Source organism: Phalacrocorax carbo, chromosome Z (assembly GCF_963921805.1).
Source record: "Phalacrocorax carbo chromosome Z, bPhaCar2.1, whole genome shotgun sequence".
Taxonomy (NCBI): Eukaryota; Metazoa; Chordata; class Aves; order Suliformes; family Phalacrocoracidae; genus Phalacrocorax; species Phalacrocorax carbo.
The window spans coordinates 23,597,556-23,616,494 of record NC_087548.1 but is presented as its reverse complement, the minus strand read 5'-3'; the positions used below and the strand labels follow the sequence as shown (position 1 = coordinate 23,616,494).

The 18,939-nt window shown below is 38.4% G+C and overlaps 1 protein-coding gene across 2 annotated transcripts in view; it reads right to left on the bottom strand.

The window, feature by feature from the left end:
- The window catches only part of ZSWIM6 (zinc finger SWIM-type containing 6), a 118,401-nt gene that overhangs the window by 40,312 nt on the left and 59,150 nt on the right, over positions 1-18,939 (bottom strand). For both annotated transcript variants that reach the window (XM_064439603.1, XM_064439604.1), the window contains exons 2-4: positions 10,438-10,794; positions 897-1,045; positions 220-370 (exon numbers count right to left, since the gene is read on the bottom strand). In XM_064439603.1, the coding sequence (XP_064295673.1) occupies positions 220-370; positions 897-1,045; positions 10,438-10,794 (657 nt within the window). The remainder of the gene's footprint in view (positions 1-219; positions 371-896; positions 1,046-10,437; positions 10,795-18,939) is intronic.

The following is an 18,939-nucleotide window of genomic DNA, read 5'->3' as shown; positions in this document are numbered from 1 at the left end:
CTTGTTTCATACCATGCTTCCCTCCTCCAACTGCAATTGTGTCACACTGTAGATGAGAAATTCAGTTTCACCCAACCTTAACTGAACAAACAAAACTGCAGAAAACTCTAATCTGCTTTACCTAAGTACCACAATAAAGTTCCTCTTCACCCCAAATATGTAATTGTTTCTTCATTACACATATGAACACCTAAATGATTTTGAAGTCTGTGCATTTACCCAGTTCATCCCAGAGCTGCCTATACTTGTCAGTCATTGCAGTTCCTTGTTGTCTCCAAAGCGAGAGACGAGGGTCAGCCATGAACTGTTCCGTTATCAGTGTCAACATGCGAGCTCCATTTGAATCTCTCATCTTTAGCATCTCTCGCACCTAGGAAATGAGTCTTTTAATACAAACTTGAAAAGAAACCAAAGAAATCACAGTACAGACAATATGTTGCAGTGTTAAATATTCCACCTCTTTTAAATAAGAAATGTAATTTATATGTGGTGCGAAATTTTTAAGTAGAAAAACCAGTCTGCCTTCCCAATTTTAACAATTTTTTGTTTCATTATTCCACTGCAATTCTTCAAAGACACTTCTTCCACAAGTCATCCACAGGTGTATTATGCAAACTGCTGCAAGACTAGTTTCTATAGGTTCCTCCAACATTGTAGGGGTTGGAAGGAAGAGAACAGCAAAGCTGCAGATGGTTGAAAAGTTACTTCATATCCTTAAACTGATCAAGACACATCAGATTGCGGTCCATTGCTGTACAGCTCATTAAGTTGCCATTGTGTTCCCAAGGCCTTCTCTTGTTTTAGAGCAACAGGACTGAGTAAGACACCAACAAGTACGGACTGGCTTGGGCAATGGGGGAAGAGAAAAAAGGCGAGGTTTAGAGTACTCAACACACCTTTGCAAAAAGCAAATTGAGCTGCTTCCCTGATCCATGGTATCCACCCTGGGAGAGGAAGAGTTTAACCTGTTCTTGGACCTGTTCCTCATCCAAATGCCAGCAGTTTTCATCATCTATGCTGGCACCCGCTGTTGGGTCAGGAGCACCTGCAGACAGCAAGAAAAGAAATCATTATGTTCTATAGAAGAAGACAGGTTCATGGATCCAGGGCAGAGGACTACTGCAGAGGTTTTTGGATTTGTGCTTTGTCCTCTTTTGGGTGTTTTAGCTTTAATCTAAACATTTTTTCAAATAGATTTAATTTTCTCCTCAGTAGTCTTAAGCACTTAGAAATTACTGCCTATGAGAAGGTATTTAAATAAATAATTTTTATAACAAAACATTAAAATTAAGGCGAGGTTTTCTCCTCCCATCTCAGCAGCTATACAAGAATGCTTTTACAGTGAAAATTATTTTGCATAGTGTTTCTACAACTGTGATATCAAAAGCACTCTCCCCAAAACACCTGTGTAATTCCTGTACCTTCAGCAATCTTGCTCAGGTTTAAGTGACTGCTAGTGAGCGCTGCTATTGATGAACATGAGGAAAATCATCACCTCCGTGCCTCTGAGCTGTGATGGCTCTGCAAAGCTAAACAAAGAGTAAAAAAAATCCCCAAACAAATCCAAAGTCTTAAAGCACTAAAGGCATTTCCATCAAAAATAAGAGTTACAGCTGCACAAAACTAGTGCTTCCAAAGGAGCATTTTTACATAGGCAATGTCATCAGCACAGAGTCAATTCAGAGCAACTCCACCTGAATTAGCCTAGCATGAACTGAAGTGACTAGATTTACATCAGGCAGTGCTTTGTAACACAGGCTGCTCTAACCAAATTTTGCAGTTGAAGTTGGTGATTCTCCACCAGTGGCCTCTTCTAAAGGCTGGCAAATTTAACTAAAACAAGGTCTTGCACCATCTGGCAATCCGTATTTTTCTGAAGACTGCACCTCCACTGGATATTTTTAAAAAGGTATTCACAAACTGAAAAGGCTGAAAAGCACTTATCTAGACTGTCAGGAAAAGAACTTAAGGCAGTGCATCACTATACTAGATGTAAGGTATTTTAAGCATGCCCAAGACTCCAGTTAACTTGATATTTTGATTTTGGGCTTGCCACAACTCTGTAATCTCTATCTTCCTTAAGGTTTTGAGAAGATGTTAGAAATTTAATCATATTATACAATCTGTCACTTTGAAATCCAAGTCCATGTTAGCTCTGAAGGAAAAAAAAAAAACAAAAAAAACAAAAAAAGAGAAGAGAGACACTGGCAGGGAAGGAAAATTATGTACTCAGATTAGTGAAAACTTGCTTTTTCAAAGAAGTCCTAAGAACCTGAAAAGCAAAGATAGCTACAACTCTTCAGATGTAAAGGAATTAAACATTGATTCTATTGAGTCAAGCCTTCATTTCACAATTGCAGCTCTGCCGTGTAGGTGAAGCCTTTAAGTGGTCACAGGGAATGCTGGAATCTTTATTTAATTAAAATACAACTGGAAGATTTAAAGGGTCTGAAGAGTGTCTTCTCTACTAGGTACTGCGAGAGTAAAAAAGTCTTCTAGCTTAGCAACTTCCTAAACTGTCTCCAATTTCAAAGCATGTTTTTATATAAAAACATATATTTAGACTAACAAGAAAATGTGTCTGAAGAAGTGAATGAACTCTCCTACCTTCCACACGAATCATAACAGTGTCTCAGAAGATAAGAATCAAGCCCAAGACAGTACAAAAAACAAAGAATGGAAAACCTCCTCTTCTGTGAGCACTTCCATTTTAAGTATGTTGGTTTTAAGGGGCTTTCAATTCAGTCAGTTACACAAAAGACATACTGATAAGTCTTCAGTTGCAAAGAGCAAGATAAAAAGGGAAATCAAGCCACAAAAACAAGTAGTGCAGCTATTGCACAGACCCAGGTTTGTAGTATCACCTTGCAAATAATTTAAGTATTTCATTGCTCTAAAACATAGAAAAAAGACCTGTGAAAAGGAACTATACACTTATATCTATCCCTCGCTTCAATAGAGATTTATCTCTAAATAATCTTTGTATGGCTGCTTTTAAACAGAATTAAAAATAGACCAAGATTCCTCAGCTAAGCTTCCCTATTTAGGGAAAAAACCGAAATTCCTTCCATAACTGTTTATATTTTATCAAAATCTCTCTGGTCATTTTGTACTAGAAGGGTAAATTTCAGCGCAGCTACCACAGATACTTTAACAACTGGATTCCTTTACAGGAACAAGGGTGCCTGCTGCCCTGGGCCAGCAGCACTGCCCCCACCAAGGCCTCTTCTTCCAGCATGATCCCAAATATACCTTCCCCAGGGGCTCAGCATCACTACACTTATACCTCTGTTATTTTCATGCTAGTAGGCTAGAAGACTGTAAAAGCTGAAGAGACCAAGCTAAGTGTCTGAGCCCTACGTTGCTGTTCAGCACAGGACTACAGAGATGTCCGTTTCAGAGCGATTTTTTCCCTAGAAGATCTTATCTAGGGTACACTCAGTATGATCAAAATTTTTAATCAGGATATATAAAGAAATTTCAGTATAAATGTAACCAGCACCAGCTACAGTTGTATTTCTGTACACCGTAGTTTCTTTAACTGCTCAGTTTTAAGTCACTGATCCTTCAACACCATTTGCAGTCTTCGTCAATAGCCATGGACTTAAAAAGCGTGGTGTTGGTGTGTCAGATCAGGCATGAGTCCAAACCATCTTCCCACCGCAGCAGCAGCCAGGCATCCTAGTTGGTGCCGCTAGGGAAGCCTCAGCTTCCACCGCCCACACCACTCTTGTTTTGGCATCAAGGCACAACCATCTCCATGTCTCTCAGCCAGGCACTTAGAGATCACTACATTCACTTAGTCAGGTGAACACTGATTTATTTAGCCTGTTTCCTCTTCCACCCAAACACAGATCACTCTCAGGCAACAGACAGAATTTCTACACTGCCACTTTTCTTCTGAAGACACGGGACTGGGTGAGTAGACAAGAAACTATTTGAACAATGAATAGGAGAGAGCTGCTTTAGGACCTACGAGATGAAGCCCTAGCAATAGCTAGCAGGAAGGCTCAGGGCAACACCAGGCAGAGCTAAAGGCTGAACTCAAAGGTGGTGTCCTCGCTTGGGGTGCGGCGCAGCCCCAAACAGGCACTGTGAGGCTTCGGCAGATGGGCAGTTTGGCTGTGGAGAGGAACATGAGCAGCCCTGAATTCTATCCAGCCGTGCAGTTTGGTACCAAGACCAAATCCCATTTCCCCACTTGTAAACTGGATATAAGTATTACTTCCATATTTGAGAGGGATGTCATGAGGATAAATTAGTTCACATTTGAACTATGAAAGTGAAAAGCACTGTGTAATTATACTAAATATTAAAACCTGTAATTAAACTGTGTCTGTTTATAGATGCTGATATATTAATCTCCCTCCAACCTCTGGCTTTAACTTCTGTCACAACTGGTCTTTGAGATAGGTTTTACATCATGTACATAGACTTAAATACAATAAATAAAGTATTTATGCTCTGTATATAGATACAGCCATACATACTCATGCTTTTTTACTAAAATTATTCAATTGCAGTCTTCACCATCAAAGCAGAAATACTGTGCACAAGTTCAACACTGAACAGACAAATAAAATTTGAAAACACAGTAACAGCCTTTTATATTTATGGTCATAGCAGGTTCCATGTTAAATATAATCAACTGAAGTTCTAAGAAGCAGAAGCATTAAAAAAAACCCCACTTTGATCATTCACATACCAATTTTAAGTGCAATTGCTTTCAAAATGAGCAACCACATTCAAGAACTGGTGTTGCGTATGGAGAACTTCACCTCAAAAAGTAAGACAAAGGAAAGCATGGAGCATTGACTAAAATAGGCTAAGAATTGCCTACATTGCAAACTATTCAGGTGCACACGAACAGTGAAATTTGCTTAAAACAACAGAAAGTAGTCTTTAAGGCAAACTGCTTCCTTGATCCTTATTTCTGAAATATCACAAGAGTTGTCTTCAGATGAAACCATGCCATATTACTCACTCATAGCCACAATGAAACTTTTTTGAACTTCATTTTATAAAAATCTTATTAATTTAAGTATATAAATGAAGCGTAGATCAGTTAAATTTTATTAAATGTCATCCCACAGCGGCATTAAGGAGAATAAGATTTGGAAAAAATCATTACAAATAAAAAGCATGACTTACTGAATACTGTGTAAAGATTGAATGCTTGCAGCTAGAAACCAATACTGCTGTACGCTGATTCACAACAGAATAGTAATTGTTTTTATAAACTTAGTGTGCTGAGATTATTCTAAACAATAATTACATAAAACCAAAGATCATAAAATTAATGATTCAAAAATATTATTATGCCTTTGATTTCCCAAATGATTCAAAGTTCAGACATAAATCACCTCATCTTGTACTTCATTTCAGAACTCTTGGGTGGAATATAACACCTGTTCAGCAGCGCACAGCTTCAAAGAAAAATGGCAACTCCTGTGAATCAGCCAGCGCTAACAACAGAAAATATGAAGACAGGACAGGCTATGGTAAGTTGCTGAGGAATGTTAATAACCCCCAACAAGTTTTTACCTTCCAAAAAGTTATTTATCTTCCATCTGCACATACAGCAAAATGCATAAACTTATCTGCTGACAATGACTAACCTCTCCTGCTAAAATCCAGATCTCACAAACATTACATAGCAAAAAGTTGCAAAGTCTACTTGTGTGTGGCAGATAAAAACTTCCTTATCGGTAAAGACTAGCACACATTATTTTCCTTTATTTTTACCTTCCATGTTTCAAAACAAAACCTATTTATTTGCTATATAACGTTTTATTCTAATGTACCTGAAAAAGCCTTTCCTAAAAATATGAATTTCATAAATTATGTTTTCATGTTATTTTGCAGCTATCAATCTTTCATTTTATTTTATATTGTACTACTTATTTACTTCTACTTGGGTTTCTGAAGTTCCTCCAGTTTTGGCTGGTCTTGTTGGTTCCTTCCCAAATCTGGTTCACTAAACTATTCTCATATTAAACACTGGAGCACTTGAGTCCTTCTTGAAAGGAAAGTCACCTGCCATTTCCTACGTTCTTCTTTTGCAACTAGTCTCTCAATCAGTTTTGCCAATTTAAGCAGGGCCATATGAAATATTCCATCATTTTTTTAAATAATGTATCATCTTTAACATTATCATTCCCTTTTCTAATAGACTGGCAATACATTGTATTTGGTTGTTTAGCCCTACCCTACCCTACAATTTTCCACTAAAATCCCCATCATTTAATTTAAATATACTAAGCTCATATTAACACATATTCACCTGTACCTCCGGATTGCCCTTTGGAACTTATGCAATATATAGGAATAGCACTAGATACTCTGAAATTTTCTTTTAAAGCAATTTTTTTGATAGTTCTTTCCTTCTTGCATACCTCCACCAGCACTCCTAATACACGTCACAGATTAATGATTCCTGAGGATTTACCTAGATCTGCCTGGACAAATACAGAAATGACTACTTAGGTATCTCTGCTTCTGAGAAGACAAATGTACTTAAAACACTTTCTCCCAAGTCCTTCCTTTTAAATTTGAGTTCATCCGCATGTGGTTCTGTACTGGTGAGTGACTCATATTGTGAGTTGGAGAATCAGAGAGTGGGAGAAAGTCTGAAGAAATCCATACAGTTCTTCTAAGAGCAGAGATTGTAACAGCAGCACTAAAGACTCGGGGAAGAAACAGTACAGCTTAAAATGTAAAAATGGAATTGGTTTGCTAGGATGTCCATATACCAATAAAAGGCAGACCCTTTTTCACTATGCATATAACAAATCAATGCTAATATGAGATTCATAAACAAAGACCTTCCCTATTCTCCCCCCGCCATCTTGCAGTTACTTTCCTATTTCCACTCAAATCTCAGGAATGTAGTTTGAACTTTCAACCAACTTATTTAAGTGAGTTTCATACCTAATAAAAGGCAGATCCGAAATGACAAACCCAGCTGATAATCCATCATCCTGACTGTCCTCTTCCTAGCCTCACACACCTGCCAGCTTCCTCTGCTACAATGGTATGAAAATTAACAGCGAGGAAAAAAGCCTCAGCTAAGCAGGATCCAAATCTACATCCAGCTTCCTGAGTAAGCATCCCCAACCTGAAACTCAATGTGAGCCAACAGTTATGCAGTGCAGATGTCAGGGTGTCAGTACGAATACCTATAGCTGTCCTGAGTACAGAAAATTAGACCCCACAGATCTCCAGTTTTGAAATCATCAGGAACATGTACAGCTGTAGCAGCGTCACATGAGAAAATCAGAACACAACACACATTCTCAAATATAAGATATGCTTCTGTGCTCTAAAAACATGCAAAATCCTCTTGTAACGTAATCACCACCAAGCGAAAATTAGCATGGCAAACACAGAGGAGGATTAATAATAAATCACTCAGCCCTCCTGAAGAAGTTAGTGAATAGGCAGCACATTCCTGGGCTTCTAACAGTACGCCCTTATTTTTTCCTGCTGTGAGGCTCAGTCATGAAGCAAGAAAGGATATTGTATCATTTATATCCACTGAGGAACTCAAGCAGATTTGTCATTGCAAAATCAATGTCAGTGTAAGTCACTTCACTAGTTCCCCCAGTAGCCTCCTTCACAAGGCGGCCAAAGCCAGTCATCAAATGCTGTATAAGACAGAATTTGGAGCAAGTGATCCAATTCACCTTTTGTGAAAGGTAAGTACTGCAGAGTTGTTCCATCTCCCTTGCCAGCTCATAAGCAAGTCAACAAGATTGCTGTGGTCAGAGCTCTTCAAACTCCCAGATCATTCTTACGTACGAATAAATGGTATTCAGGAGCTGATTTCTTTTGCCTGTCGTGGGAACTGTATGAAAACTAGAACAAGTGCAGACACCATGAGGGGGGGAGGAATTTAAAAACTGAAGTTTTATATAAAACCCTGAAATTAAAACACCTCTAGGTAACATTGAAAATAATTTTCTCCTCCAGTTCCAGATTCAGTACCTCCCTTTGATCAAAGCTGTTTCTGGGGTTTCTGTGCCTCTTACTTTTATAAACAAGTTTAAGTTTTTCCTCTTACTCACCTGTGCCTTCAAGCAGTGTTCAATATAATTCCTCTTCAAACACTAGTTTAGTGAGGTTAAGTTGTTCAAAGCAAGTCAGGTCTACAAGACAGTTTTGTATTACCGACTAAACATCTGCAGTACAGGAGATACGACAGAGTGACTGGTGATCTTACGTTCACCAGCCTATGCCATCAGAAAGAGAGATAGATTTCTTTTGGTTAACTTTATTAATTTATGGAATTTGATTAGAGATCAAAATCACAGAATTACAGTATGACTCCCAGAAGAATGCTTACTTGCTCTATAATCAGTACTTCTTCCTTAAAAGAATCCTGTAACTTTTTAACATTGTAAACGTACTAAAATAAAAATCAGACCATGATTTTATGGGAGTGTAAGAGGAAAAGAAGGAGACTATAGATAGTCTTCCGTAATCCAGCTTTCTTTGATAATAGCATTTTATTTTCTTACACTGCCTGGATTTTCTACTTCAAATTTTGGTATTTGATTAAGAAATACCAACAGTCAATAAAGACATACTGCAATCTTGTTTAGTAGGAAAACAGCAACATGTGTAAGAAACATTTTGGTTTTGTGGATAATTTTAAACTACCCTACCCAAATTCATTGTGGAATTTCAGAATTATCGAGATTTTTTTGTTTCCTATTCTTTTTGCTATTTGGGCTGTGATACAAACATCAAATATATATCTAAAAATACTTCAAATACTAATGAGTAATGAGATATTTTGACAATAAGAGAATAGCTGACAAAGACTAACATGGCTATCATTAGTGTAATTACAGCCTTAATGTTGACCAAGTTTAAGCACTCTCTGCAAAAGCTTGCCATTTCTCTTACATTAGCTGTAGTAGAGCTAACAGACATATATACCCATCACCTGTCCTTTCTTTCCCAGCCCTGCCTTCCCCTCTTCTAAGCACCCTTGACTGTTAGCATCTTCTATGCCACCCTCTTACCCACCATAATTCTTCCTTGCCCTTAATTCTTTATGTTCAGATGATCACCAACTTTTCCGATACATGGCTTCAGCTTACAACATCTGAGCATCCTCCTCTATTGCTTAATGTCCTGCATCTGCTTTATCTTCTTCACTTTCTTTGCACCATTACCAGGCAGCTCTGCCAATCACCTTCTCATTATGTTCGTAACTAGAGCAACTGCCTTGCCTCTGGTCACATCCCTATAGCCCCCAAAGCCAAAAAAAGCACTGCTCCTGCAATTCGCCTTCCTACACCACTGCTTGCCTGGGCCTGCCAGGGCCACTGGACCCTGAGGAGAGAGGCTAGGCTGCAGATGAGTCCTGTTATTCGAAGGACTCCCATCTTTTGTTCTGGCTACACTGTATCTAACACACATGTGTTTTTCTTTCTCCAATATTAAGCAGCTTGGTTGTGTTTGTATTGCAAATTCTTTGGAATAATGGTCATCCCTCTTAAATATCTAACACATAATAACTGTTCCCGTCAATGAACAAACAAAAAAGATATTTTTAGATATTTAGATAACTTTTTCTTCCCCTCTAAGCTGCCCTTAAGCCTACAGCTCTGGTCACCTTAGGGGATGTTTCTATCGGATGACCTTACAGAAACACAGGACTCAAACTAGCTGGGTCACCTCAACCCACAACTACCTGCTTTCAGTTCAGCAGGGTCCATAGACAAGCCACCTCAGAAGCCTCAAGTGACACGCAACACCCTTTAACAAACAAGACGTTCAGTACAAGAACCTGAGAGCCACTAAAACCACGTGCAGCAGAAAGAGGAGGAAAGATCAAGACCTTTGCTGATGCTGTAGGCTGCTGCAGCACTAGACAGGAAAAAGGCACTGAAATACAGGTTTTATACTTCTCCTGACTTCATACAGAAACCAAATCCCAAGAGATAAAAGTGTTTTTCATGAATGAAAAAAAGGTCAGTAACACCTACGTACTTTTATGCTTTGCCATTAAAACAAAATTACAAAATCAAAATGTCAGAAGATCAGTTCAAAAAGTAAAAAATAACAAAAAGATGCTGTTGGTAAGTTGGTAAGATAGTTCCTTTAAGCAACATAGCTATACAAAGAACACTACTTCTCAGTTTTTCGTACCTAGAAAATACAAGTGTGAAGTAGATCAGGCCACATATTAGCAGTGCTGGAGATATGTAGCTCATTGCTTATGAATTTCTTTGTTTTCCAAAAAGTACTGCTTTCTAAACATCTTGAAGTGAAGGTTTAGTAACAAATCCTTTTTGGTAAACACCATAGAATCACAGAATAATTCAGGCTGCAAGGGACTTCAGCAGGTTACGCTCCTGAATGCCACAAAAAAGCTCAGAAACAAAGAGGGAATGAAGCAAAACAAAGAACAAGTATCAAACTCACCATGGACTTGATTGATTTCTGAATTCTGAGAAAGAATTTCATCTGCTAATTTTTGAGCAGTTGGCAAAACTTCTGTGTGGTGGACTGTGATCAAATACTGTACAAATTTTTGTAGTTGGTCTCTGTTCATTTGAAAGAGTGTCTCTGAAATGGGAAGATGCAGTTTGACCTGATCTGGCTTGCGGATCCGGTATAAAGAGAGTGCCACAACGTGGGCACAGTAAAATATGTCCTTGTTTCCACAGCTACAGGTCACTGAGGTAATCTTGCAACGATCAAAGCTGATAGCTACATTGCAAACAGTTTCTGGCTCCGATGGCATTGCAGGCTCTGTCACCGTGCCGCTCAAGTGGAAACCTGCGCAGGGGGAAAAAAAAAATAATTTACTTAATAATGTAAGTAAAATACTACATCTCATTATCAGGAATCTTTCATTATTAAAGTAAAAGTAATTTTCTATTTCTGAGAAATGAAATATCTTAAAATACTCTTTAATTACAAATATGGTTCACCCTTTCTTTCATGCGTACTCTTTTCATCTCCAATAAGATAAAAAGCAGGGTAAAAAGCTAGTTTACAAGCCCTCTTTGCTATTCCATCACAACACTCATAAAAGTTTGATAGTAAGAAAAACATTTATTTGGTTAATTATAGCTGTAGAAGCAGAGCTGCATCCGATTAAGACCAGTGTGAAACTCCTAGTACCTCAGCAAGTTGGCAGCAATTTTCCAAACCCCCCAGCAGGCAGCCTGCAGCACCTACCAGCAAATTTAACCATTCTCTCAATAAGTAAGAGGGAAGTAGTGCACTCTAGTGGCACGAACCCAGGTCCTCACCTCAACTCTGCCACTGTATCACTGACACGCACCACTTAACCTCTTTGTTTTCACCTCTCCCACTGTGCTCATGTTAAAGCTCACCTTCACCCAAGCGATCCTGTAGGACGGCTATGTTTGTGTAGCTCTTTGGAGATGGCAACCGCTGCAGTTACCAATACGCAGGGTATCAGATTTGTAACATTGAATGAGACACACGTGCACCGTTTCGGAAGCCTGCATTATGGTCCTGTTTTCCACTCAGCATAATAAAGCACAAGGCACAAGATCTAGGTTTTCTTGTATTGTAAAAAGGTATGGTATAACAAAACAAAGATTTCCCTTCAGCAAAGATGCCACTAAATAATGCAGCACCCTGTTGAACCAAGGTTTCAAACTCTGAAGACCAGACCTAAACCCACCTCCTGTTTGCCCAACATGTAGGCCCAGGTTTGGCTTCCAATAGTCAATCACTGAATAGCAGAATTTGGGGGTTTCTTTCAGATTTTACGTAAGCATGACATTGATTTTGGCTGAAACATTAAGCCAGAGGCATAGATATATGGCAATAAAACTAAAGTTCATATGCCATACCAGTATTAAACTTGGAACAGATAGTGCATATAAAATCTGGCATGGACACTACAAGTAAGGCATTATACATTAAGCATTTATAATGGAAATAATATAAAACCACAGTCCCTCAAACTCCAAAACTGATTTAGTATTCTTGAAATACTAGAAAAGTGTATTGTAGGAAGCATTATCACAGGAAAATTAGGTTGGGGAAAAAAAAAGAAATACATTCATAGCTCTAGTCCAAAATGTTGGACTCCGATTGTTTTTAAAAAAGCTCTTCAAGTAACAGGAAACGGAGAGGAAAATTTCTCTTTTTTTCCATTTGTTTACACTGTACATTTCAGAGCAGGTTGTGCAGTTAGCATCACTGTTTGGATTACATTCAACTGCAGCACTCCATCTACCCTGAAGGTCATATGCACACACTAACCTCAACTTTGCAAGTGGATGTTTGCCCGCTAAAGTAGTTAAGAGTCAAGGCTGAAGAGGTAGTAAGATGTGAAGTGCACAGAGATGAAGAGGGGTGGACGAACAAGCCCAGGTGTACACGGTATTCTTGCTCTTGTGTCCATTCAACACTTGCACAGAGAAGGGAAGCGGAATTGCCCCTTGCATCATAACCCTCCTCCCTCCGCCTTTCCCTTTGGTTTTTAAGTAGTCACAGCATGCTCCTGTAAGTGCCTTCTCTCAAAAAGAGTGGCTCTGTTAATTAAAACTTAGCCAGCTCTATTTCAGGTTAATTCCCAGTAAGTGAAAGTTGGATTGGTGGTGTTCCCAGAAAAACTGCATGGGAGATTTTTTCTTTTTAATATCATTTTCCTGTGAAACACACAACACTGTCTCTCATCTATGAGCTGAGGAAAAGCCACATGCTTCAATACGGAAAGGGCCCAATCCCACTCCTTCCTACTCTCAGTAAGTACCTGAACTCCTATTAATTCCAACAGAATAAGGCCCAATTAAAGAATTTCTGTTAAACCAATTTTAAAAAAAGCCCAACCAGCTACTCCAACAACATTACCACTTTTAGTCTGTCCGTACATAATTCAAGCATTCAAAAAAGTTAAAATATTCCTAGAAAGGTGAATGTCTCCAGAAATATCTTGACTTAACAGCAGGCCTGCCTTTAAGCCCCTACACTGTTCAGACACAAACACAGCTCACCCTCCCTCTCCACCAAGATTTTTGGGGAATTCATGTTACTAACAGCAACATTTACAAACATGGATCCTGGTCTACACAATGACACCACTAATGCAGTCAAGTTACCTAACCTACCCTTCTTAAATTACAGAGGGTTTAAACAAAAACATCATCTTCCCTTGCAGGCTAAAATGTAGAAGCTCTGTACTAACTATGCCACGATGAGGTACTATGCCTGGTAATTATGAAACACTATTTTCCTCCTCTTTTTCTGTCTGTGCTTTTAAAGAAATTATAGTTAGTAAATATGACCTTAAAGAAGGTTTCAACACACCAGAAAAAACAATTCAGGAAATTTTGGCTCAGAAGCCCTGGTAGGAACATCAAATTCTACCTTCTCCACTGCCCCCAGCACTGCGGAGTAATCAACAGGGAGGGCTCTTCCCCTTCTGCAGATACAGCCTTAATCTTTTTTAAGGTAACCATCTAATACTCTCCACAGAAAGTATGAAAAGTTAGTAGCAGGTAAAAAATTGACACACTGTGCTTTGCTTGAAAGCTTTCACCAGCAGTAATTTATAGCCTGCTGAGGAGATCTTACATGCTCCTGGAAGAGGGCAAAAGGAATCACCTGCGCAGGGACTCAAGGATAATGACATTTCACTAACAGATCCAAAGAAAGAGAAAAGTCTCTTCAGCTAAAAGCTGCAAGCCCTCACTCCAGATAGGTATTTCCCTTCAAGGGGAAAATTCCTCATTTCCTCAAGGTTATAAACCTTTGCTGAAAATATTACATTACAAAAAACACCAAGAACAGATATGTTTTACTTTTAAACTAAAAGGCTCATTCATTATCCAAAGACAACAAAAGAGTTGCAGGCAGAAAAGCATGTGTTCACTACAGAAGCTATTTATAGAGCAGGCATGTTTCACCTTTTCCCTTCAGCTGCTGAAGTTCAAAATGTTTTACTGTTTTCAAACCAGCACGTGACTAGTAATTCAAGCTCTGCTGACATTTTCAATGCGCAGGGGTTTTACCTTCTGCAAAAATGCATTTAGAAAAGCAGTTGGAGCATTAAGACAATGTATCAGATGAAGCTCTTTTGCAGAGTGGTTTTGCTTCTCCTCAAACATGACAAAAATTATTAAATTATTTAACAGCCAAAAAAAAAAAAAAGGGGGGGGGGGGGGGGGGGGGCTGTGCCAAAGTGCCATCAGGAGGAAAGCATTAAGAAGTCAGTGAATTTTACAACGCTATTTTTGCCAGAATCTGTTTGACAGTGTCCGATCCATTAACTAAGAACATTGTGGGACTGTAAAGCTACCTAAATAAATAAAAATTCACATTACTACAATGTAGCATTTGCCAGCATAAGTATATATGCCTGTCATAAAAAAAATAAATACTTTAGAATAAAACAAAAAGAAACTTTGGACTGTAAGGCACTAAAGAGGAGAAGTGATAGTGGCACATGGAAAAGCACCAGCAGGTCAGCTTTTAGTTATTCAAGTCAAAAACAAATTTTGAAATTTGTTTCACCGATTCAATGGGATAAGCAAAGTTACTGCACTCAATAAGCATCTTCAATGACATCTCATAAGCTTAATTTATTTCTTCTGTCACCCGGTATTACAAAGCATCTTCCTCAATATACCCAAGGCCAAAAATGCATTTTAATAACATACACACCAAAATGAATAAAAACTATCAGAACAACAAATCATGTAAAATTATGAGATGAGGGAAGGGCATTATCCTGAGATTATATGGTGTTGTGGTTCAAGGAAACAAAACAAGAGTAAACCACAACTTCTAAATGAACTATAAATAGTAAATCTATCTAAAAATTTAGGCTGTTGGATTTTTTTTTCTCAGTAATTAAGAATTCAAAATTCTAAGATGTTCCTGTAGACACAGAAAAAAAGAGAAATTAAAGAAAAACCCTCTCATTCAAGGGGAACCACATTCATTTGTGATTCAGTCCACAATACATCAAGCTATTACTGAGTGAACTTTATCTAAAAACATAATTCTTTTTCAGTAAACTTTTTAGCTCCCTATTCAAAAAATACCAATAACATGACATCAAAACAAACATATTACCAGGTTAAAAAATAGCAGGCTATTCTTATGAACGTACAATAATAGTACTTTAACAAAATATATTAAAAATGCAAACCTGCACTGCATATGTTAAAAATGTATCAGTGTTGCCAAGAATTCCAGTGGTTAAAAAAAAAAAAAAATCACTTCAAGCTCACACTTGCAGTTGAAAGCTTTATTCAAATGCAGCCATACATCACCACTGGGTATTGTTTATACTTTACAGGAAATATAAAAAATGGCAGAACTAGATTACCTAAATACCCTAAAGCTTAAAAATCAGTGCTTTTGAATATTTTTCTGCCGTGTATCTTTTGGGAACACCACGCATGCTTCACCTACTACACACACATTATCCTAAATTAGGAAGTATGCTACCAGCTGTATTTGAAAAATAGATGTGTTCCTTAATACTGATCCACTGACCCTTTTTCCAAGTAGTTTACAAGAACCATATATACACTCCTAGTCAGTTAAATACATGAGCTGTTTTGCATTCACAGAAGAAAAGACCAGCAGATGACATTACTTATAGAGGAAAAAAAAAAAAAATGGAAGAGCTTGTTCTGGGAGCTGGAGTCTTCAGCGTGCAAGACCTATGTGGGTAACTTCCCCCTACATAACTTTACATTGGTAATCAGAATCATACCCTCTACCTTTAACAATCATTTAGATTAGCTTGCAGGCCTACCAGCTAAGATTTATTCAGCCTGCTATATTAATTGGCAAACACATAATCATTGTATAAAGTGAAAAACACCTCTACTTCATCCTGCCTACCAAACAAAGAGAAATGCTTATGGAAAGTAGTTTCCAACTATGCCCATTAGCTATTTTTTGGTAGCTTAGGTCAGTGGTTGCATTTTTTTCCCTAGACAAGCAAAAGTCTAAACCATGTTTACCTCATACAAATTTTGCCTTTTAAGAAGTGGTTTTCCTTTAAGATGGCAATGTAGTATCCTACATTCAATTCTGTCTGAACTTTGGAATGCTCAAAGAACATATCAACAACACACTTTGAAATTATTATGAAGTCAAAACTTTGCACGCCACCACTCAGCCTGAAGCTAATGTTAACAGCCTATTTATGAACCAGAGAAAACATTGATTTAAAATGGAAAATACCTACCCACAGTACCTTAAACATGCTGGTACAAAGTTAATGGTGAGTGTAAAAAAAAAGATTAATTAACAAGAGTAGCACATAAGATGTTTACTGCATGTAATGAATGCACAGAGTATAGAAGAGCTTACGTTACGAGAGCACTGGCACCTAGAACAAAATTGGCATTAACCCTGCACCCAAACACTAACAGAAGACCAACCCCAAACAACCACCCAGATTCCACAACTCCGTTTTATAAATACAGAAGCCATGATTTGATATTTTGGGATTTTTGCAAACAAGAAAGAGTGGAAGTAGCATTAAATAACTTCAGGCACACACTCCACTAACAACTTGAAAGTTCACTACTGCTGGCACACATCCAAGAACACACATGCTGTAATGGTAACAGCACTAGTGACTAGAACAGAAATATTTATTTGTCTCAACACTATGAATTCAAACAGTTGCATTTAAAATAACAAAATCTTCCAGGACTTTCTTCATCAGCCCAAATCTTCCACCAGTCTGAGACCCAAACCAGTCTGAACTGTTCAATTAATCACATTCGTTAAACAAAGGCTTCCACTAGCCCCTCAAGCCAAGCTTGATCACACCTCTGCTGCTCAAAAGCAGCCACTTCTCACTGTGGTCCAAGCAGGGGTCATGGATGACAGTGGCTGGGATACACCCATCCAGACTACTCTTCCCTAAGGAGTAGGAAAGGCTGTTCAAACAGCAAACAACACAGTAAAATGCCTCCCCCTGCCCAACAGTCATACAAGATCTGGACCATTTTAAGACAGATGTAGACTGCAGCAGCTCATGCTGTCTGGAGGTGGAGGCATTGAACAAAATGCACACCCCACGAGCGTGGCCTCAGGGGTCCCTCGAGGTTTCACGACTATCCCTGTGGTTAAACAACTTGCAACTCACCACACAGGTACCCCCATATGAACTACAGAATGACATTCTCACCAGCACTCCTCACAGCCTTGGATCACATACCTGCAAAACCTGAAAGTCGCCTGCACTCCAACTCATTAAAGATGGATATAATGAACCCCATTTAAGGTGTCTGTAGCATCAGCTTTGCGGGCAAAGCAAAAGCAGCAAAACCTTGGTGTAAGTAACAGATACGTTAAAAAAATGCTTTCTGGACAGCAGTAACATAACTCTACCTCTAGCACAGTGATGCTCAAACTGTGATGTAGGATGCTATGGCAAATGATGTTTATGCTTACAAAGCAGAAGCATAACAGAAGCAAACAAGCCTACTGAATTACAGGCTTAACATAGGGCCAAGCATTCCCTAGAAGTGTGAATGCTGACTGACTCCTGTCAGGTCAGAAAGGCTAGCAATCCATGGCTGCAGGCCATCCTATCAGGTATACAACCAAGCCTTTTTGTTGGGTTTTTGTTTGTTTGTTTTTAAAACAAACTTTGCTCCTCTATGCTCAGAGTTTAACAGCTCTTCTCTCAGTAAGACCACAAGTAAACAAAACACAAAAAGAAATCTCAATGTGAGCCTGGAAACCCTGAAGCTGATGGGTAGAAAAGTAGTTTACTGTGACACACCAGCAGCAGAAGATTATTTATGTATATATGAATTTTTCTAATAATATACCCTACAGAGATCATGTGACAGCTAACAAAAAAATCAAGACTGCCGAAAAATCATAAGCTTTGCAGAATGCAGACAAATTAACATTTTACTATGTATGACGCATGGAATACAGTAAGCCTTGAACTTTTGAGAGAGTTTTAATAGGCTATCTGAGCTGAGGCTAAACTTAACAGCTAAACTAGCTGAATCTGTGATACAGGAGCTTGCTGTGGCAAAAGTGTGAAGTAGGAGTCATCAAAATTACACTGGTGCTAAGGAGAAACTGGAAGTAAATTCAAAACTAAGGGTAAGAAAAAAGGGTAATTAAATACTCAAGAAAGCTACTAGAAGTAGAGTTACTCCAAAATAATTGAGCTTTTAACTAACCGCACTGCTCAGACCATCCAGTTAGCTTCCACTAAAATGATTATATGTGTATTGTAATAGAATATAAATGTAGACCAGCATCAGGCTCAAGTTTACATTCAACCATAACAAAGGCTGGAAACAAGAGCCTGAGACAGATTACTAATCTACATTTAAATTTTGATAAACAAATATTCACTGCTGGTGAACTTCACAGGCCCTTGTTTTTTGCAAAGGGAACAGATTGAGACAGCAGGATGTGTAAACAGTCTGCAAGGATCTGCATTCCAGGAGCATACTGAGGGTGCCCATGAAAAAGGACCGATCATGACCAGTCTTCAGAGGATCAGTGCAGAGGCATTTGTTGCTAGCTTTTGAGGAGGAATTCACTCTACTCTGGTGAGCAGAAGCTGGCACCCCTCCTGCAGTAAGCAGGCAGCAGAGACTCATGCTATAACCCAGGCTAGGTATATCCCAAGGTGACACCATTTCAGCTTTTACTGCTATTTAGTTCTCACATCACATTTGCATGGAGAAATTATGCTTACTTGCTACAGCACAAGCATAAATATCACAAATGTGAAAGTGACTGCAAATAAGGAAGAATAACAAAACAAAACTCAGATTAGACCTCCTGCTTTCATTAAAATATCCTTAAAGCAATACAACAAGAAACAGGCTGCTCTTACATTTATAAAAGTAAATATTTAGAGACTATCAGTTGTTTTAAGCAACTTAGAAGATGCCAGGCCTGTCAAACAGATACAATATGGTCATTTTTTAA